This window comes from Cyrtonyx montezumae, unplaced genomic scaffold (genome assembly GCF_038088225.1).
Source record: "Cyrtonyx montezumae isolate F1298 unplaced genomic scaffold, pur_monq_1.0 scaffold_14, whole genome shotgun sequence".
Lineage (NCBI taxonomy): Eukaryota > Metazoa > Chordata > Aves > Galliformes > Odontophoridae > Cyrtonyx > Cyrtonyx montezumae.
In genome coordinates, this window is record NW_027071870.1 from 971,583 (window position 1) to 993,131 (window position 21,549).

At 56.8% G+C, this 21,549-nt stretch overlaps 2 protein-coding genes across 2 annotated transcripts; one reads left to right on the top strand and one right to left on the bottom strand.

The window, feature by feature from the left end:
- Positions 1-10,695: 10,695 nt before the first annotated feature.
- On the top strand, positions 10,696-13,240 carry DLX5 (distal-less homeobox 5). The gene is made up of 3 exons (XM_065731555.1): positions 10,696-11,102; positions 11,845-12,029; positions 12,138-13,240. Exons 1-3 carry the CDS (start codon positions 10,751-10,753, stop codon positions 12,459-12,461), a joined length of 861 nt encoding a protein of 286 aa, XP_065587627.1. The 5' UTR covers positions 10,696-10,750; the 3' UTR covers positions 12,462-13,240.
- A 4,982-nt stretch (positions 13,241-18,222) lies between these two features.
- On the bottom strand, positions 18,223-21,223 carry DLX6 (distal-less homeobox 6). The gene is made up of 3 exons (XM_065731556.1): positions 20,843-21,223; positions 20,181-20,374; positions 18,223-18,858 (listed from the first exon to the last, which is right to left on the bottom strand). The coding sequence occupies exons 1-3, from the start codon at positions 21,198-21,200 to the stop codon at positions 18,607-18,609; spliced, it is 804 nt and encodes a 267-aa protein (XP_065587628.1). The 5' UTR covers positions 21,201-21,223; the 3' UTR covers positions 18,223-18,606.
- Between the last annotated feature and the right edge of the window lie 326 nt (positions 21,224-21,549).

Consider the following 21,549-nt stretch of genomic DNA (forward strand, 5'->3'; position numbering starts at 1 on the left):
ATGAATCAAATAAAATGAGCAAGAGAGAGAGTGTCCGATAAACCGAAGGCCTTACGCTAACGCTGAAGGCGGACGGCTGCAACAAACACCCACTGCCGAGCTCGGTCCCGAAGGGAAGAAGAAAGGTCCCGTGACTGCAGACAGTTTTTATCTTTCCCTCTGAGCGTAAACACGTAAGAACGCAAAGCATCGCAAAGTCCTCTGGGGAATGGAGTTCTTCTCTTCTGAGACAGGCATACCTGGAACTATCGATGGTCCACGGAGCTGGAATATTAACTCCTTAACTCCAGATGCACTGCATGATGTTATGATGTGGAATACCAGTACCAAAATCATAAAACCATAACATTCCACCCCTTATTCAACATCATTACATCATGCTTAATATATATATATACATAAAGAAACAATGATTAACAAGCATTAAATACGAACACATACAACATACATATATACATATATACATATATACATAGTAATAGAATTACTGAGGGCGCTCTCCCCACATCAAATTCCCCTGTGGTACACATTGAACATCCCCATTCTTCTGCATCACCCACCAGGTAGACCCAGGTCCCTGAGCAAAAACAGTTCCACGGAGAGGTTTGCCCTCTCCAGAAGCTGGAAGAACCCAAACCGCTTTTCCCAACATGTTCTTCACATGTACTACAGGAACCTTATCTCCTTCTACAGTAGGTAGAGAGCTGGATTGGGCAGGACCATCGCGATTGATGGATCCTCTGGTGTTGACCAACCAGGTGGCTTCTGACAAATTCTTCTCCCAGTGCTTAAATGTTCCACCACCCATTGCTTTCAACATTGTTTTTAACAACCCATTGTACCTTTCAATTTTACCAGAAGCTGGTGCATGATAGGGGATATGATAAATCCACTCGATGCCATGATCTTTGGCCCAAGTATTTACAAGAGAATTTTTGAAATGAGTTCCATTATCTGACTCAATTCTCTCTGGAGTGCCGTGTCGCCATAGGACTTGTTTCTCGAGCCCTAAGATGGTGTTCCGGGCGGTAGCATGGGGTACTGCATATGTTTCAAGCCACCCAGTAGTTGCCTCTACCATGGTGAGCACATAACGCTTACCACTGCGAGATCGTGGTAAGGTGATATAATCAACCTGCCACGCCTCCCCATATTTATACTTTTGCCATCGCCCTTCCTCCCAAAGAGGTTTCATCCTCTTGGCCTGTTTAATTGTGGCGCATGTGTCACAGTCATGGATAACCTGTGCAATAACATCCATAGTTAAGTCCACCCCTCGGTCTCTAGCCCACTTATATGTTGCATCTCTTCCTTGATGGCCCGAGGTCTCATGGGCCCACCGAGCTAGAAATAATTCACTTTTGTGTTGCCAGTCCAAGTCTGCTTGAGCCACCTTAACTTTGGCAGCTCGATCTACCTGATGGTTATTTTGCTGTTCTTCAGTTGCCCGGCTCTTAGGAACATGAGCATCTACATGGCGCACCTTTACAACCATATTCTTTATTCGAGCAGCAATGTTTTTCCACAGTTCAGCAGCCCAAATAGGTTTACCTCTCCGTTGCCAACCATTTTGTTCCCACTGCTGTAACCACCCCCATAAAGCATTTGCCACCATCCATGAGTCAGTGTAAAGATAAAGCACTGGCCACCTCTCTCGTTCAGCAATATCTAAGGCCAGCTGGACAGCCTTTACCTCTGCAAATTGACTTGATTCTCCTTCTCCTTCAGTGGCCTCTGCAACTCGTCGTGTGGGGCTCCACACAGCAGATTTCCATATGCGGTGCTTACCCACAATGCGACACGATCCATCTGTGAACAGGGCGTATCTCTTTTCATTGTCTGGCAGTTCATTGTATGGTGGGGCTTCTTCAGCACGTGACACCTCCTCAGCTGGCGTTGTTCCAAACGTTTTACCTTCAGGCCAGTCCATGATCACCTCCAGGATTCCTGGACGGTTGAGGTTCCCCATCCGAGCTCGCTGTGTAATCAGTGCAGTCCACTTACTCCAAGTGGCATCAGTAGCATGATGGGTAGAGGGAGCTGTTCCTTTGAACATCCAGCTCAGCACTGGCAATCGAGGTGCCAGGAAGAGCTGCGTTTCAGTACCGATTACTTCGGAAGCAGCTCGAACCCCCTCGTACGCGGCTAAGATCTCCTTCTCAGTTGGAGTGTAGCGCTCCTCAGACCCCCTGTACGCCCGACTCCAGAATCCAAGGGGTCGGCCTCGGGTCTCTCCAGGAGCTCTTTGCCACAAACTCCAAGTGGGACCTTCCTTTCCAGCAGCAGTGTAGAGGATGTTCTTTACATCCTGTCCCGTCCGCACTGGCCCCAGGGCCACGGCACGGGCTATCTCCTGCTTAATTTGCTCAAAAGCCTGCTGCTGCTCAGGGCCCCACACAAAATCATTCTTCTTCCGCGTCACCTGATAGAGAGGGCTCACAATGAGACTGTAGTTTGGAACATGCATTCTCCAAAAGCCCACTACACCCAGAAAAGCTTGGGTTTCTGTCTTACTGGTGGGTGGAGACATGGCAGTAATTTTGTCAATCACATCTGTTGGGATGTGACGACGTCCATCTTGCCACTTTATACCTAGGAACTGAATTTCCTGTGCAGGCCCTTTCACTTTGCTTCGCTTGATAGCAAAGCCAGCTCGTAGGAGAATTTGGATAATCTGCTCTCCTTTCTCAAAGACTTCCTCTGCTGTATTGCCCCATACAACAATGTCATCAATGTATTGCAGATGCTCAGGAGCACCACCCTGCTCCAATGCAGTTTGGATCAACCCATGGCAAATGGTTGGACTGTGCTTCCACCCCTGGGGCAAACGGTTCCAGGTGTACTGAACGCCCCTCCAGGTGAAGGCAAACTGTGGCCTGCATTCTGTGGCCAGAGGAATTGAAAAGAAGGCATTAGCAATGTCAATGGTGGCATACCACTTGGCTGCTTTTGACTCCAGTTCGTACTGGAGTTGTAACATGTCCGGTACAGCAGCACTCAGTGGGGGTGTGACTTCATTCAGGCCACGGTAATCTACCGTCAGCCTCCATTCTCCACTGGCTTTACGCACCGGCCATATGGGGCTGTTAAACGGTGAGTGAGTTTTGCTGATCACTCCCTGTCTCTCTAGCTGGCGGATCAAGTTATGAATGGGGAGCAAGGAATCCCTGTTGGTGCGGTACTGCCGTCTGTGCACCGTTTTTGTAGCAATTGGTACCTGTTGCTCCTCCACTTGTAGCAACCCCACAACAGATGGATCTTTTGACAGGCCAGGTAAAACAGATAGCTGCTTAATGTTGTCTGTGTCCACAGCAGCTATTCCAAAAGCCCATCGGTACCCCTTGGGATCCTTAAAGTGCCCCCTTCTGAGATAGTCTATACCGAGTATGCATGGAGCCCCCTGTCCGGTCACTATAGGATGCTTCTGCCAGTCTTTACCAGTGAGGCTTATTTCTGCCTCCAACACAGACAATTCCTGAGAGCCCCCAGTCACTCCAGAGATATAGATCAGTTCTGTCCCTTTATAACTTGAAGGCATTAGAGTACACTGTGCACCAGTATCCACCAGTGCCTCATATTTTTGTGGTTCTGATGTGCCAGGCCACCGAATCCACACAGTCCAATACACTCTATTATCCCTCTCCCTCCTCTGGCTGAGGGCAGGGCCCCTCTATTGGTTACCTGTAGTGACAGGAACAACTTCACTGGTCGTTGGTCTGTGTTGTAATTCTCTCACCCGTGCTCGCAGTGCAGGAGTGGGTTTTTGATGCCATTCCTTCATATCTTCTCCATTTTCACGTAAGTAACTCCACAGAGCTGCGCGTGACATGAAGTTAGTGCTGTCATTTGCTCGAGCAGGACGGCGTTTGCTTCTGAAAGCTGCAATCTTTTCAACCCTATCAATCAGTCGGGATACTTTCTCTAACACGTCTTCCATCTGTACTTCTAACCTTGATATGGCTGAAATGGAAGCGTGTGATGGCGGAAATTTTTGTTCAAAGTTTTGAAGTGTAAGAATCAGTTCAAAAACTGGAGGTTTTCTGTCTTGGTCCTCATATCTGTTGAACGTTGTCACTAGTGTACCGGCATACCTTTCTGGTGCTGTTTTTGAAAGCTTCTGACATATTTCGGGTGTACTCCTTACTTTCTCTGGATCATGGTCCCGATCTTCAGGATCAAACGTGGGATCATACAGCATTTCCGCCACAGCTGTTTCTCTCAAATACTGGATGCCTTCCTCAATAGTTTTCCATCTTTTCACTTTAGGTGCCAGGTCACTCTTGTAGGGATATCTTTCCCTCACAGCTACTAACATTCGTTGCCAGAGGCTGGCAATTCCATCCATATACCGGCTGATCCCTCTGTCGACAGCTGGGTCACGGGCAATGTTTCCTAGTTGGCGAGCTTCGTTACTGTCGAGGGACACGCTGTTGGCCCCGTTGTCCCAACACCGAAGCAACCAAGTGACAATACTCTCATCCGGACGTCGAATAAACTCCTTTCTTGAGCCTTGGATCTCAGACATTTTCATGGGTCGACGAAACGTGGTAACTTTGACTCTCTCATCATCCTCATCATCACTATGTCCATGCCTCTCACTTTTCTTTGTTGCCTTTCTTGGTGGTGGTGGTGTTGAGGACCCCCCCTCGCCTGGATCTTCCTCTTCTTTCGCCACCTCTTCTTTGCGTTCTAGACGTGAGGACACACGTTTCCATTTCTGGCCTTCTACCGGGGCAACTGACTTTGATACCGGTGCTTCCTTTGGCTGGTCAGATGTACTTGGGAGGTTTTCCTCTTTGGTCTGAGCCTCAGTTTGGACACTCTCTCTCTCCAGAACAGTATATATGCCTCGGTAAGCATAAGCCAAGCCCCAGATAAGCTGTTCCACCTCAGATCTTCCTGAGCCGCAACACCCATTACTCAGATACAGGCCTAGCTCCTCAGGATCCTGCAAGTGTTCAGGAGTAAAATCCCATGGCACCGGGGGACCCCATGCTTCTAATTTCTTTCCTAAAACTCTCCACTTTCCCTGCCATTCAACATTCTCTGTATGTGGGAAAAGCTTCCTCCACACGATGTAAAATCCTATTACAAAGAGTACATTCAGGAGGACTGATATCCCAATCAATAACATAGTCCCTAAGCTGTAATCTTGAAAATCCATAAGGAACTGAGACGAGAACCTGGACACCCATTCAAATATTGTTTGGTTTGTTAACATGGTATCGTCTGTTACATTAGCCGGGGTGCCCAGGTATCTGGTAGGTACCTCCATCACTGCTTTTAGTTTTTCATATAGGGACCAGGCTCCATAGATCAGACTGGCAAGCTTAACCAAGTTCCAGTACGTTTTGAGCATTAAAAGGGAAAAAGCAATGAAATACAATCCCTGTAAGGGCAGTTTTAACAGAAACAGTAAAAACATTTTTTTTTTCTTTTACTCAAACAAGCTGGCAGCACCCGAAAAGTTTACAAATATCCCAGAAGAACTGGCAGTACGCCTGGACTTCAAGGTCGTGTTTTGCCGTACAGGACCTGCAGTACAGATAAGCTTCCTAACAAAGACAGAGATTCACTCTAAAAGTATGTCTCTGTCCGGCTAAGGCAGCTAGTCGAGCCCCACGTTGGGCGCCAAAAATTGTCAACGGTTTGCGGGACGGTTTGACCCGGTACCGTGACAATTGAGGCAGGGGACCCACGGGCCCACACCCCGGGGAAGGGGAAGGGGGAAAAGGGAAAAAGGAGAAGGGAGATGGGCCCAGGAACAGAACAGCGGCAACGATCTGAGGAGGAAAGCTAATTTACTAAATAAGATATCAGAAAGGAAAATAACACAATATAATATAATATAATTGGAATTGAGGCAAATGAATCAAATAAAATGAGCAAGAGAGAGAGTGTCCGATAAACCGAAGGCCTTACGCTAACGCTGAAGGCGGACGGCTGCAACAAACACCCACTGCCGAGCTCGGTCCCGAAGGGAAGAAGAAAGGTCCCGTGACTGCAGACAGTTTTTATCTTTCCCTCTGAGCGTAAACACGTAAGAACGCAAAGCATCGCAAAGTCCTCTGGGGAATGGAGTTCTTCTCTTCTGAGACAGGCATACCTGGAACTATCGATGGTCCACGGAGCTGGAATATTAACTCCTTAACTCCAGATGCACTGCATGATGTTATGATGTGGAATACCAGTACCAAAATCATAAAACCATAACAGCCAGAAAGGAGAACAGGAGTCATTTGCTCTAAATAAGCCATACAACCTTATTTACTAATTTCTGTGTTGTTCTTCCATCATCTTCTTGCTCCAAAGACCTGACCTGGAAGAGCAGTCCATCTCCACATGAAAGTATGTGTCAAGAAGGAGCCACCATAACCCTCTGTTTTTTTTCCGAAGGTTGATTTACCCTTTTTGTAAGAAGAAAGAAAGAAAAAAAAGATAAAATGTGTCCTATTCCTTGTCCAAATGCATTTTCAGCTAAAGGCCTTTGATTAAAATCCTTCTGTAGGTGTTCATCCAGGTGGTACTTTTCTGCACAGTACTTGCCTGCCTCAAAATAGGGAATGATTCTTAAGAAAAACACCTTATTTTCTCTGTCCCATGCCAAGGCATTTTCCTAATAAGAAAAGAACTAGCGGGCTCACAGAAGCACAAATGACACAGCCCCAAGAGCTATTTTTCAGTCACCAGCTAGAGAGCATCATGATGAAGAAATCTGAGCTGAAGAAGAAAATAACCTCCATTTTTCCAATAAATGAACATCTTCACAAGAATGTAAAGCGAGTGTTAAAGCAGGGCATCCTGATGTTTCTTCCAGCGGGGCCTCTTGCAGGGACAAAGATGTAATTCAGGCAGGGAGAGCAGAGAAAGGAAAGTCTTTTCCGCTGTGCTTATGGCTACGGCGGTGCCCTCCCCAGGCCCCTGGAGCGGGCAGCACCAGCACCACGCTGAGCACCACACTGACAGCCACTGTCCCCGCAGGGCTGCTCCCCGCTGCAGGCAGAGGGGAAGGCTGCAAAAGTTCTGGAAGGAGATGAAATAATATAAGCCCCAAAACTGCAATCATAGAGATAGTCTCACACACATTTACTTATTTAAAGAAATAAGAGAAGGAGAGGCACAAAAAGAGGCGTGATTTTGCTGTTTTGATCTTTAACCTGCGCCCTTGTCGAATGCCACTTCTCATGCTCGCCTCCTGAGCAGCCTCACTGCTGTGCTTTATCACTGCACTGATTTGTAAGCTGTAATGCTGCCTGATTTGTGCTGATTGCCTTTGAACCTAGCACTAACCATCCTGGGAGCTTCGCCAAACACTGCCATCATCCCCGGTCTTGTCCGGGCCTAAACTATACAAATTTGGTTGACCTCTGCCAGATAACAAGTTTAAAGAGCAAAATGACAATGGTACACTTCGTTCCCAGGGTTTCAAGGGAAGATCCAAGAGCTGTGGGTCTCTCAAAAGCCCTCTGCCAGCAAACATGCCCTGCTCTGCTCCAGCGACAGCAGAGTGAAGGGGATGGCAGCCCTGGGAAGCTCGGGTGCTTTGATCAGTCATCTTTTAACGGGCATGTCAGTGACCTGGGAAAGCATTCCTATGGCACTGCGATGCAAAGGGATTTATCTAACCATCTGAAGTCCCACAGAGCAGCAGCCCTGCTCCTGTCTGAAGCCGAGGAGTGAGTTATGGCTGAAGGAGAAGTGACAGGCGGCGAGAATAAGCAGAGATGAATCAGCCCTCCTCCTCCTCAAGGGATAACTGCCTGCGGCTGCCTGAAGCTGAAAGCTGCAGCAATAAATTTTAAGGCCTGAAAAGATCATTGCAGTCACCCAGCCCAGCTGTCCAGCCCCGCAGGACACCGGATTTCCTGGAGTCCTTCCTCCTGCAGGCCTCAGAGCTGTGGGCAGCACCTCAGTCTCCCTCTGCTCATCCCTCCACTCTTCACGGCTCATCATCTTGGGAGCTTCCCTGCTGGCCTCCATGGCCTCAGGGAGGTCAGCGGCCTTACCCCATGGTGTGAGACAAGGCTGGAGGTGGGAAGAGGCCTCTGGATGGGCCTTGCTTTGCCACCCAGACCAAACGATGTCTGCTTTCCTATATAAAGGGGTCTAAATGTGCCAAGCTGAACCACCATTTGGGGGCAGCAGGTGGGAGCATAAGCTCCTCGTGTCAGCTCTTGGGCCAGTCACAGACACAACTTTCAGAGTGTTCCCTTGGAACAAGGGATTCCCTAGGCTGTGTTTTTTGTGTCCAGCATAAGGTTCAGGACAGGCTGAGCCCAGCAAGCCCAGACCACAGTCAGCCAGCAGCAGCCATGCCCAGGTGGCAGCGAGCAGGCTGCCTTCAGGGCAGGGAATTGGGGGAAATATCTGCAGGCAGAGCCCGGCACGCGATGGAAATAGGAGGGCAGGAACTGCCCCCCCCTGCACTTGACACCCACATGAACCTAACAGATCCTGTCCTCAGAGGGCCACGAGTTCTCCAAAGACAGAACTGGGGTATCTGGGTGCCCCTTTCCCCCTGGTCCCACAATGCTGAAACTGCAGCAGAAAGTCCCGTGCTCTACCTGGATTTTCTGCCAGGTTTATTTCTCCTCCGTGCCCCTGAATCTCTTTTATTTTTCCCCCCAAATCCTTTCCAGGATTCTCTCCTTTCACCACAGCCCTGTGCCACTCTCTGCCCCTCTTCACTGTGTGCATCTCCCCCTTCCCAGCACTGAACACAGATTTTTGCTTTGAAGCAGACCGCACTTGTTCCCAACCTCAGGCAAGACGTGAGGACGTTCAGCCCCTAGGCCTCTCGCTTAGGAACTGCCCCCAGGTACAGAGCACTAAGCCTGGGGCGGTGCACTGCAAGGAAGCCCTCCGTTGTCCAAGTTCTTGGGAGATCTCCATTTTCTGCTGCTGTAAAACATGAGTTAATCCATGTTTCCACTGTTGGAGGTTTTTTTTTTTTTTTTTTAAAGGGGGGGGGGGGGAGAGAGAGAGAGAGAATTCCTTTCATTCTTTGCCAGCAATTTCCATGGAAATACAGTTTCCAGAAAAAAAAAATAAAAAAAGAAAAGAAAAAAAAAAAAAAAAAAACTTTGTGCCCGAGCTAGAATATTTTCTCCAGAAAGTGAAAGATTTTCTCTGAACAATTGAAAGATCGCATCCAAAAGTCTGACAGGCTTCATCTGAAACATGTCTCTCGTTGGCTGCAAACAAAGCCCCGAGGGGCGCACGGGGACGGAAACGCTCCGAGAGCCCCTCGGGTTCCCATGCGGGGGGCACCGAGCCTCGGGGAGCTCCCACGCCGCCACGGGAAGGGCGGTGCCGGGGGACAGCGCCCGCAGCCCGGCCCCGTCCCGCGGCGAGCTGCGAGCCCTCCACTCGGGGCCGGGGTTCGGCGCCCCGCTCCCGGCCTTCCCCCGCGCCGCCTCCGCGGCATCTCCCCGGCGCGGGCGGGAACAATCGCCGCGTTGTCCGGCGGCGGCTCCCGCGCTCCGCTCTCCGTGCCCTGCGGGGACAGCGCTGGCGGGGCCGCCCGGCTCCGCGCCCGCCGCCGCCGCTCAGTCTGGGCCCGGAGGGGGCGGGCGGCGGCGGCGGCGGCGGCGGCGGCGGCGGCGGGGCGGGGGGGCCGCAGGTAGAGCGGAGCCGCTCCCGCTCATGGCCGCAGCGTGGCGCTATTGTCACGGGCACGGCCGCGCTCCGGGACCGAGCGTGGGTGAACGCGGGGCCCCCGGCCCGGCCCGGCCCGGCCCGAAATGGCGCAGCGGGCGCGGGGCCCCGGCGGGGCGCGGGGAGCGTGTGCCGGGAACAAAGCGAGCATTGTGGGGAGGAAAGCAGGGGCCGGCTGCTTCTGAAAACGCGCTCTCCCCACCGGATGTGTTAAATAAAAACCGCTGGGGGAAAGAAAAAAAAAAACAGCGGAAAGTCGGGAAAATCGGGTTCGGGGCGGGAGGCGTGGGGGGCTGGAAACCCGCGAGTACGGGGGGTCTCGGATGGGACTGCAGCGGCTGCGGATGGCGTAGAAAAATAATTTGGGGGTTGGGATTTTTCCTTTTCTATTTGGATATCGAACACTTTTTCTCTCTGCTTTGACTCGGAATAGAACAAGAGCGAAGTTCTGGTGCTGCTGTTCCAGTCCCCAAATCCCAAATCGCAGCTCCTCTCCTCCCCGCGCTCAGACGGCAGCGTCCTGTCCGGACGTGTCGGAGTGCAGTGCCCTGGAATTTATGACAGCGCTCAGCTTCCCCCCCCCCCTCAGACACGCACCCCCCCCCCCCCGCTCTCCCCCTTTCCGTGTGTTTCGGTGCGAACCGGGAGCTTTCATAAACACGAAAACGTGGAGCCCCACGGGACCCCCCCAGACCCCGAGCACGGTGCTCCGAGGCTCGTGGGGGACCCTGCTGGGGGGGTCAGGGTGTCGTCCCCCACCCCGGAGCCGCTCGGTCAGCGCTGTACGGTTAGGACGTTGCTGTCGGTATTCACTTGAAAAGAGCCTGAATGGGACTTCTTTTTTTTTTTCCCTGTTTTTTTTTTTTTTTTTTTTTTAAAGCCGAAGCTTTGTTGTGCTAAACTAGTTGGACGAGTTAGGGTGTCGCTGCTCCCGATTGCTCTGGCCAATGGAACCCGATCCACCCTGCTGTGCGTAAGAGCGCAATTAAGGATTTAACCAAGCCTATGCTGCGCCCCAGCCAGCAGTCTGCCGCAGCCGCCGCGCCGAGCCGCCTCCCCCGGCCATGTCCGCCTGAGCCCGGCGATCCGCGCTATGACAGCAGTGTTTGACAGAAGGGTCCCCAGCATCAGGTCCTCCGACTTCCAGCCGCCTTTCCAGAGCGCCGCAGCCATGCATCACCCGTCCCAGGAATCTCCCACTTTACCCGAGTCCTCTGCTACGGATTCTGACTACTACAGCCCGACGGGGGCGGCCCCGCACGGCTACTGCTCGCCTACCTCGGCTTCCTACGGCAAAGCGCTCAACCCCTACCAGTACCAGTACGGCATGAACGGCTCCGCAGGCACCTACCCCGCCAAAGCCTACGCGGACTACGGCTACGGCAGCCCCTACCACCAGTACGGCGGCGCCTACGGCCGCGGACAAAGCTCCGCGGGGCAGCCAGGTGAGAGCGGGGTGAGGGACGCGGGGACGAGGAAAGAAGAAAAATAACAATAAACAAACGATAGAAAATAATGAGCAAAAAAAAAAAAAAAAGAGAAACATTTAGATTTTATAAAGGGAAGAAAAAAAGTTTTTAAGAAGTGGAACGTGCGCTTTTCGCAGAGCAAAGGCCGTCGGAAAGGGCTCCGGGACGGGGGCACGGGCGGCTCGTGGTGCGTTGCGGAGCCGAGGAGAGCTCCCTTCCCTGCTCGGGGAGGGAGGGGGAGCGGATCGGGGCCGGGAAAGGGGAGGGGGGGGGTGCCAGAGAGCGCCGCGATTTTAGCGCTCTGCGTCGCTTCTTCGTAAGAAAAGGAAAATAGTTTAAAAAATAAAAAGGAGGATAGGTGGGGATGAAGAAGTGAGGAAACAGCGAGAGCACGACGAGCGCCCGGCGCTTGGCATGAAACGAGAGCGGCCGAGCCGGAGCTCGGGGCGCGGTGCGGTACCGGAGCGCTGCGGAGGGGCGAGCGCTGTCGGGGCCGAGCCCTTCCCTTCCCCTCCCGGCGGAACACGGGGAGCCGGGGCCGCGCGTGGGGCTCCTGCAGCGGCCTCCCCGTGGGGAGCCCGGCGGGCAGGGAGGGAGCGGGCCCCGGGGGGGGTGGGGGGGGGAGAGCCGCGGGGGCCCGTCGGGACGGCGCCGTCGCCCGGCCCGCGCCTTAACGTCTGCGTGTGTGTGTCTCTCTCCCGCCCTTGCGCCCGTGCAGAGAAGGAGGTGGCGGAGCCCGAGGTGAGGATGGTGAACGGCAAGCCAAAGAAAGTGCGCAAACCGCGGACTATTTATTCCAGCTTTCAGCTGGCGGCGTTGCAGAGGAGGTTCCAGAAGACCCAGTACCTCGCCCTGCCCGAGCGAGCCGAGCTGGCCGCCTCGCTGGGACTCACGCAGACGCAGGTACGCGGCTCGGGGCGCTGCGGGGTGGGGGGGTCCCGCGGTGATCCCCCGCTGCCCGCGCCCGACCCTGACACGTGTGGGTTTCCCTCCTCTCTGCCCCTCTCGCAGGTGAAAATCTGGTTCCAGAACAAAAGATCCAAGATCAAGAAGATCATGAAGAACGGGGAGATGCCCCCGGAGCACAGCCCCAGCTCCAGCGACCCCATGGCATGCAACTCCCCGCAGTCGCCGGCGGTGTGGGAACCTCAGGGCTCATCGCGCTCCCTCAACCACCACGGGCACGGGCACCCGCCCGCCGCCAACCCATCCCCCGGCAGCTACCTGGAGAGCCCCTCGGCCTGGTACCCCTCCGCCAGCCCCCTCGGCTCCCACCTGCAGCCCCACGGCTCCCTACAGCACCCCTTGGCGCTGCCCTCCGGGACGATCTACTGAGGGCCGAAACCCTTCTGCTTCTTTTGTATTCCGCTCCCCGGACTCCTGTGTTTTACTGTTAAGGAATAATAACGAAAGGAATGCGTATGGGGGATTTTTAAAGGGAAACGAAACAAACGGCAAGGAAAAAAAAAGAGTTTAAAATGTGTAAAGCTTGTGCATGTAACTTATTGCATTTCAAAGGAACCCTTTTTTATACCGTACGGACATTTTTCGGCTCAGCTGTGGACACTGTCAATGGTGCCTTGAAATCTATGACCTCAACTTTTCCAGAGACTTTTTTTCAATGTTTATTTTAACCCTTGTAAATAATTGTAGATAGAGGAATTAAACTGTATATTCTGAATAAAATAAAATTATTTCGACCACGAGACGCGTTCCCAAATTACCCCTTTTGAAAAAAAAAAAAAAAAAAAAAAAAGCCAAGCCCCGATGCGGACGGAGAGGAGCTTTGTGGGGCCGGAGGGGAGAGAAGGGCAAAACGAAGGCCCCGCGTTCCCTCGGGATCCTCCATCGCAGGGATTCTCTCGGCTACCGCTGTATCTCCGCGCACACGGCCGCGGTCACCGGGCTGCGGGAGCCGATCCCACGGAGCGGGACATCTCCGGGCCCCGCGGGGTGGGACGGCGACGGCGGAAAGATGGAGGAGCCTCGGGATGCGCGGCGACCACCCGATTCCGATCGCCGGCGCGGCGGGGCAGGGCGGGGAGCAGATCCCCTCGGTGCTCTGCCCCGTCCGTGCCACGCAGCGGGGAGGGGGATGCGGCGGGGCCGGGGGAGCGGTGCGGCGGAGCAGGCTGTCCAGGGGTTCTGCGGGCTGTCCCAGCTTTAGGATTTTTAGGGAGCGACTTGCGGGGCCGCTCGGCTTTGTCTCTTTTGCCAACTTTCATCTCCTTCAAAAAATATCAAAATTAAATGAAAAAAAAAATCTCGACTTTTTCAATGCTTTTTCCATTTCTTCACCTCCTCGATTCGCTCCAGTCAAGCACTGTTCTTTTTATTATTACTATTCTGTTTGGAACCTGCAGCCAAAAGCTTCCCCCTTTCCCCGAGCTTCCTGCCCCCAGCCCTCCGGGGTGGCAGCCCCGGCTCGGTCCCTCCGCGGTCGCTCCTTCTCCACCCCCCCCCTCCCGCCCCATCTCTCCCCACACCCCCTACCGGGAGCCCGGGGGCGGTGGCAGCGCTGGGAGCGCCGGCACTGTGCCCCGTGCGGAGGCCCCGGGTGGGAATCGCACCGCGGCCGTCCGCTGTCCCTCTGCCCTCGAGGTGCGCAGCCCAGCGCCGGCGGGGACGCTGCTGTGCCCGGTGCCCGGCGCCTGCCCCGGGGCCCGGCGGCGGCCGGAGGGATCCCGGGAAGAGGATGGGACGGGATGGGATGAAGCGTCCTTTGTCTGACGCTGTCTTTGGGCTCGGCGGATTGCTGTCTTGGGAGGTTTTTATTTTTGTTTTTTGGGTTTTTTTTTCTCCTTCTTCTTTTTTTTTCTTTTTTTTTTTCTTTTTTTTTTTTTCTTCCCTCGCTCTCTCTTCCCCGCCCTTCTCTTTTCCTGGCGGCCACTTCCATGCGGAGCCGGGGCAGCTCGGGGAGCCGAGAGGAGCCGCATTCCTGTGGGTGCCGAGCGGCTCCAGGGCTGAGCCGCAGGGCCTGACACAGACACACACACACAGTCAGACGCGCACATACACACACACATACACACACACACTGCCGTGGGCACCAGGGAAAAGCCTCCTCCATGGATCCCCGCTGCGCTCCCCCGCCACCTCCGCACCCCTCGGCACAGAACGTCCTCCCTCGCCCATCCCCGGGTCCCCCCCACCCTCAGCGCGGTTCCTCGGGTGCTCCTCGCCCTCTCCCTCTCCATGCCCACTCCGTGCCCTCTCCATCCCCCCTCCATCCCCTTTCAGTGCCCGCCCCGGGGGCACCGCGCATGTGGCAGCGATTACAGATTCCTGTGATTTGTGCCACGCGATTGATAGACCGAGGTGTTTGGGGGGTGGCTGTAGGACGGAGATGTGTTGCTTCGGGAAAGGCAGGGGGGAGCCCCCCTTCTTACTCCCAGAGCTCGGAGCGGCCGCCCGCAGCGGGGCAGTGACCTGCCCGAAGGGTCGGACGGGGGCGGTGGAAATAGAACAGCTGAGCTCGCACGGAGCCGCCTTCCCACTATGATTTTTTTTTTTTTCGGGGTGGGGGGGAAACCCTGTGTTCTATCTGCCCTTTGTTCCTCGCACTGCCCGCTCACACGGCGGTGGGGGCCGAGCCCCTGCCCTTATCCTGACGTCTGCGTGTCCGTGGGGCCGCGCTCCGCTCCGTGTCCCCGGCGCCGTGCTTTCCCACCCAGGTGCGGACCCGCGGCCGCCCGCCCGCTACCGTCGCTTTGCCTGCTGGGGGGGCCGCCTGAGCTCGGACTCCCCGTGCTCTGCAGCCCCCTGCCTGGTCCGGGTAGGGCAGCGGAGCCGCTCTCCGCTCCGGAAAGCCCCTGCTCTCCCCTCGGTGCGCACCACGCAGCGCCCTTGCGGGGCTCGGGCTGCCCGTGGACCACACCTCCCCTTTCCTTCGCACCGCTTCCATCTATCCCCGCACGGAGGAAGGCCGCCCGCCGCAAGGGCCGAGCCCTCCGGCCGCTGAACCTCCAGCCACTGAGCGGCCCTGCGCCCACCGTCCTCGAGGTTCCCAAAAGCGCGTGGGGAGGAGAAAGGGGACCACCCCAACGCGCGAACCCCTCGAGCAGCAGGTAGCCCCGTTAAGCCGGCCCCTTTGGTCTTCATTAATGACAGTTAGCAGCTTTCGCGCTGATTTCCCCGAGGACCGCTGGCTCCTGCTCCAGGGAATGCGGGGCAGCGCGGAAGGCCGCTCCACACCTCGGCAGGGGATGCGCGGTACCCGTACCCCGCGGGCAGAGCCGCAGTGCGGGGCCGGGACCCGCGGCATCGCTCCCCGGCGCCCGTTAACGCCCCGCACCGCTCCCCCCGGGCCCCGCACCGCCGCGCAGCGCCGATTCGCTCCTTCCTTAATTCCCGCTCCTCTCCTTCCTTCGGAATCAAACACCCTTTTGTCCTTCGGAGTTTGATTTGATCGCTCCCGTTCGCATTTCACTTTTGTGTTTCTCTCTCCCTATACCATTACTCATTGAGTGCCCCGCGAAATTACAATCGTACATTTTCAACTCAGCAACCCATTTGCGGTGCAAAAATAGGGTCTGAATAATGGCTGAATGAGCCCTACTGGACAGTTTCAGATGTAACACTCCGTAATAATTACATCGCGGGCTGGATTAGGATGCTATTATCATAATCTGGACGTTTACAATTATCTGTAATTTGCAAAGATGCGCCAGGTCTTGATTACAGCCGTTTTTTTTTTTTTTTTTATCAAGCTAACCATCACTAAACAGTGACAGTAATAACAGCTAATTTTGCTGGCAATATAAGAGGTGCCGGGGTGTGCAAACAATTTCACACCTGGATGTGCTCACTCAACCACGAATATAGAGAAAGCGCTTCTGCCCTGAGCCGCAGAAAAATACCCCGCACCGCTCGGGCTCGGCGTACGCGCGCAGCCCCGCGCCTTGCCGGACCCACCGGGCACGGTAAGTGTGGGGCTCCGCGCTCGGGGGTCGATCCGCTCCTTCGTCCCCGCCTCCCCCCGGGGCTCCGCCGCCGTTCCCCACGCGGTTCCCCGGCGCGGCTCCGCCGCTCTCCGCAGCCGCGCGCGGAGCGCCGGCGGGAGGGAACTGCGCGCACATCCGCGGGGCGGCGGTGGAGGGGCCCCGCGCAGCGCCTGCGGAGGACGGCGGCCGAGCGGGGGCCGGGATGCGGGCGGGCGTGCGGGAGTGCGGGCGTGCTGCCGCTCGGTCCATAGATGCCGCTGTTTCATGAGAGTCTGCAGCCGCGCGGGTGGGACGCGGCTCTGCCCCCGCCGTCGCTCGCTCCCCATCCCACCGGCGGAGCGGCCTGCCCGCGCCGCTTCTCACACCGCGTTACGCTCGCTGGGCTCTTTTTTTATTATTATTATTTATTTCTTCGCTCGTTCGCCGTCTGGGTTTCCCAAAACCCTGCCCTCGAGGGAGATTGCGGGGGGGACAGGGGGGGGGACGGGGGGCGTCCCCAGCCCTCAGCGCTCTCTCTCGGGCCGGCGAGGGAAGGGTTAAAAGCAACTCATCCCAACCCAGCCCGGCCCATCCCGGTTCGGCCCGGCCCGGCTCAGCGCATCCGGTGCCCCGAGCCGCTCTCCCCCCCCTCGCCCAGCACCCGGGGCCGCCGCCGGTGTCAGTGCGCGGCGGCTCTCGCGGTGTCATTTGAATAATGCGGGGAGCCCCGCTCGCAGCTGTACCGCTGAAGCCTCTTCCATTCTTTTCAGCATTATAATTTGGGTTAATTTTCAATTTTAGGCCCTACGTCTCTGCAATTTGTGTATGAATAACAGAATAATTTTCCTCTTTTGTTTCGCCTTTCCTGTTCCCGAATCTAAATAAAGATGGCTTTTTAGTATTAAAAGTGGAAGAAAATTACAGGTAATTATCTTTGACGGTAAAAACGCTGTAATCAGCGGGCTACATGAAAAATTACTCTAATTATGGCTGCATTTAAGAGAATGGAAAAAAAACCTTCTTGTGGATAAAAACCTTAAATTGTCCCCAATGTCTGCCTCAAATTGGATGGCGCTGCAGCTGGAGGCTTTGTTCGGGGCTGATCCTGGGGAGCTCTGAACCCAAAGTTTCACAGTGGGAAGGGGAAAAAAAGAAAAGAAAACCTTTTTCCTAATGTAACAATGCGAATGGTAGGAAATGACAGGACCGAGCGGCTTTAAAGCACTCCGAAGACTGACGGAGCGGGGATGTCGATCCAAAAAAACAAAACAAAACAAAACAAAACAAAAAGAGCAAAAAAAAAAGCAAAAAAAAAATCAAACCCAAAAAAAAAAAACCACACCACCCCCCCCAGATGGGGTCTCTGGGTAAGTAGTCTTTGCTTTGTGTCTAATTACAGTGAGTGTCCTTTGCACGCCTGTGTGTAGCTGTCATTAGACGGAGCGCTCGGAGGGCTCCGTCGTCCCCGCGGCCGCCGCTTCCCTCAGCGGTTGTCCCGGCTTCGCGGGGCCGGGGGATGCGGGGCTCCGTCCGCCGCGGGGTGGGCGCTGCCCTCGAGGTTGGGGGGAGGGGTGGGGGGTCCGGGCCGGGGGCGGCACGATGCTCCGCGCGGGGAGCGGCGGAGAGGCGGCCCCGGGACGGGACGAGCCGCTGTCCCCGGGCTCGGCTGTGCGGTGCTCGCAGAGGTTCCCCCTTCCCCGGCGCGGGGCAGGGGCCGGGCTGCGGGGCAGAGAGACGCGAGGCGGGCGGGCGCTTGGTGGCTTTTACTCTAGATATGAAAGGAGACCAAACCATACAAAGTATTATGTACAGCTAAAATTCAACAATATATACAGAAAGGTCGCTCGGGAGGGAGGTCCAGCAGCAGGAGCGGGGTGCCGGGCTGCTTCGCGGGTCCGGCTGTCTGTCAGTCCGGCTGTCAGTCCGGCTGCATGCCTGTCAGTCCGCCCGTCTTTCCGGCCGTCGGTCCTCCGGGGCGCGCAGGGTGCGGCACTCCGTGCGGTTCCTGTCGGGCTGCAGCCGCTCCCCGTACGCGTGCAGTCCGCGCTGCGTGGCCGTGCTCCGAGCTCGCGGTACATTTTCATTCGCAAACAGTTCTTTTTATTTTATTTTTAATCTCTCTTCGTTTCGTTAACCCTTCTTTTCTCTGACTTTTATTTATTTATTTTTCCTCCCGGTCCGCGTTTGGAGAATGACAATGAGGGAGCTCGCAGTCTCCCACCGCTCGGTGTCCATAGCTCACGTTCGGTGTCCATAGCTCACGGAACAGAGAGAGACGGCCCCGCTACAGTTCGGGTCCTTCTCGCGGGCGAAGTCAGCCAAAAGTCCGTGGCACTCCGCACAAAAAGAGGCGGCGGTGCCCCGGGGTCCGAGTGAACATAGAGAAGCGTCTCCCCCGCGCCGCAGTGGGACGTGGCTCGTTCTGCCCGAGAGCGATAGCTGAGGTTACTTCAAAAAAAGGAGACAAACGAAAGGCGAACCCCCCCCGCACCGCCGCTCCGCTCCTCTCGGGCCGGGCCGCGCCGGGCGTCCTCGGGCCGTGGGTTGTCTCGGGCAGTTCACATCATCTGTGGTCTCTGCATTGTGTCTTGGTGTGGAGAGGAGTACCAGTGGGAATAGCCGGGCATGTAGCTGTTGGGGGGCATGTTGACCCCCTTGGCAGACGCCGAAACGTCCCAGACCGGCGGCAGCGCCGGGGAGCGTGGGGACAGCGCGGCAGAGCCGGGCAGAGGGTCGCTCTCGTGCGGGTTGCTGCCCTGCTTCAGCAGCTTCTTAAACTTGGAGCGCTTGTTCTGGAACCAGATCTTCACCTGCAAGCGAAAGGCAGCGAGCGTTAGGGCTGCGGGAACCGGGGCTGCGCGGGGTTGCGGGAGAGGAGAGCTGCGGTGTGAACGCGGGGGGAACGGGTGTGGGAGCGGTGCCCGGACTGTCCGGGGATGGGGTGCGGCACGCATGGGGCGGGCGTCAGCGCGCTCCTCGGGTGCCTCGTTCTGAATTTTGGGGTGACACCATCACCTGGCGGTTGTCGTCAGCCGCGGGCATCCGTCTGGTTTGATACCAGGAGAGAGGAGCCAATGGACAAAGGGCATCGTGCGCGCATCGCTCATCCCAAAGCGTGCACGGGTACTCGGGGGGGATGGGGGGAGGGGGAAGGGGGGCACAGCGGGGCCGTGCAGCAGCTTTATTGGCAAAGTTCTTGTTCGGGAAATGGAAATCCTCATTTCTCAGAGAACTGCTGGCTGTGGGAACGGCTCTAGGCCCCGTCCTACCTCCCCGGCTGGGACCAGCACCCAGGTAGGGCCGCGGGACTCAGTTATCATAGTAATTGCCAACTGAGAAGGCAAACGTACATATGAAACTATAGGTCTCAACATCGAACAAAGGCGGCTCCCAGTGTGAACCTGACCTTGTGGGCTCGGCAGATGCGCCGTTAGGACCACGTCTGTCTGCGCTGTCAGCTCGGGCCCTTACACCTGCGCGCGGGAGGCAGCGCGCAACGCACCCACCGGTGCGGCCGCCGGCTCCGTACCCGTGATTAATGTTTGCGGCGTATTTCAAACCCGCTGTTTGGAAGCAGCTGCTACCATTGGCCACGGCAAAGCGCGGACGTCGCTCGCTATCGTTTCCCCGGCCCAAGCCCGTCTGTCCGGCCTCCCCGCTGAGCGCACGGGGCCCTTCAGCCCCGCTCCCCGCGGCCGCGGCGGGCCCGGCCCGGTCGCAACCGCTCCGGTCCCCGCATCTTTTATCACCTCCGCGCATTTTGCCCGGGTTCGAGCACCGCGTTGGCGTTCTCCATCCAGGCGCAATTAGCCATCGAGCTCACGGGTATCTCCTAACGTGTTCCCGCTTCCCCTTTGCCTATAGGTCTCTGCGTGGCCCTGCTCTCAGCCCCGCACCGGGCCCAGCGCCTCTGCTTTGTTCTCCTCGTGCAGCCGGGCAGCGCTGGCGCCGCAATCACTCCCATCCGAACAGAGAGGCAACTCCAGCACTTTATTGTGGCAGCGGAACGGCCGAGGGAAGGGCCCCGCTCGGCTCCTCCGGCAGCGGAGCGCTGCGCGATGCGCACAGATCCGAGCGCGGCGGTGCGGGGCCGGGCCCGGGGCAGCGGGCGGTGCGGGGCCGCCGCAATTACCTGCGTCTGGGTCAGGCCGAGGGAAGCCGCCAGCTCGGCTCGCTCCGGGAGCGCCAGGTACTGAGTCTGCTGGAAGCGGTGGTTTAACGCCTGCAGCTGGAGGCTGGAGTAAATGGTTCGGGGCTTCCGGATCTTTTTCCCTTTCCCATTGAATCTGATCTCGCCGTTTTCGATCACCGTTGTTTTCTGCTGATCTGCAAAGCGAAAAGCCGCAGCTGGGAGCTCGGCCGCGGCCCCCACCTCGAGCCGCCCTCCCCCCCCCGGGCCGCAGCCGCCACATAACACCGAGCGCCCACCCACCCCCACCCCCCCACCCGGGGGGGAAAATCATTAAGAATAAAAATAATTATTAAAAATAAAAACGAAAGCGGAAGGTTTGGGAGCCAGGGCCCCGCGGCTGCACACAGCTCATCGCCCGGCGTTCAGGAGGCAGCAGCCCGAGACCTGCAACAATGCTTTTCCCCCTCCTTGCCCCTCCTCACGCGGCACGCAAACAACGGCTCCCTGCGAAAAACAGCGTTACACGGACATCCACGAGATGGGACCCGCAGAGCGATGGGACCCGCAGCCTGGGGGCTGCCAGCCCCGGGGGAGAGGGGGGGTCCACGGCGAAGGGAAGAGGCGAGGGGGGGGGGAAGGCCGGAGCGCCGGGCCCCGCTCACCTGCGTCGTCCGGCCGCGTCTGGCTGGGCGCACCGCTGGTGTGGTAGGACTGCAGGTAGGGGCTGTGCTGCGAGTGGCTCACGTAGGGGTAGGCGGCGAGAGAGCGGTGGTTGTAGGAGCCGCCGGTGCCGGAGTAGGGCGAGCTGTGGTGGTGGTGCTGGTGGTGCGGGTGCGAGCCGGCGGCGGAGTGCAGGCAGTGCAGCGGGTAGTGCGCTCCGGCCATGGCCGGCGAGCTCTGCTGCGAGTGGGGCGGCGGCGGCGGCTGCGGCGGCGGCTGCTGCTGCCCGAACTCCATGAAGGCGGATTTGGAGGAGTCCTGCGCGTCCAACCCGTCAGCCATCGTGGTCATGGTCATCATCGACGGCGGGGAGGCAGAGAGCGAGGCTCTCCGGCTCGCCCCCCGCGCCCGGCCGCCCTGCCCGGCCACCGCCGCGGCACCGCTGGAGGCGGCGGGTTTATTTTTTTAAGGCTCCCGTAGTGCGAGAGGGGCCTTGTTAACCGAGGGAGGGGAGGAGAAGGGGAGGGCTGTGTGCGGAGTGGGGGGGGGGGGGGAAGAGGGGGGGTGGGGGGGCGGGCAGGGCTACTCCCGGCGCGTTTTGTCCCCGCTCCTCATCCCCCCGCCGGGTGTTTTTGGGGGCTGGCGGAGTCCCGGGCGGAGGTTTTAAGGTGGCTTCTGCCAAAGTTGGGCTCCGGCGCGCCTTCGGCGT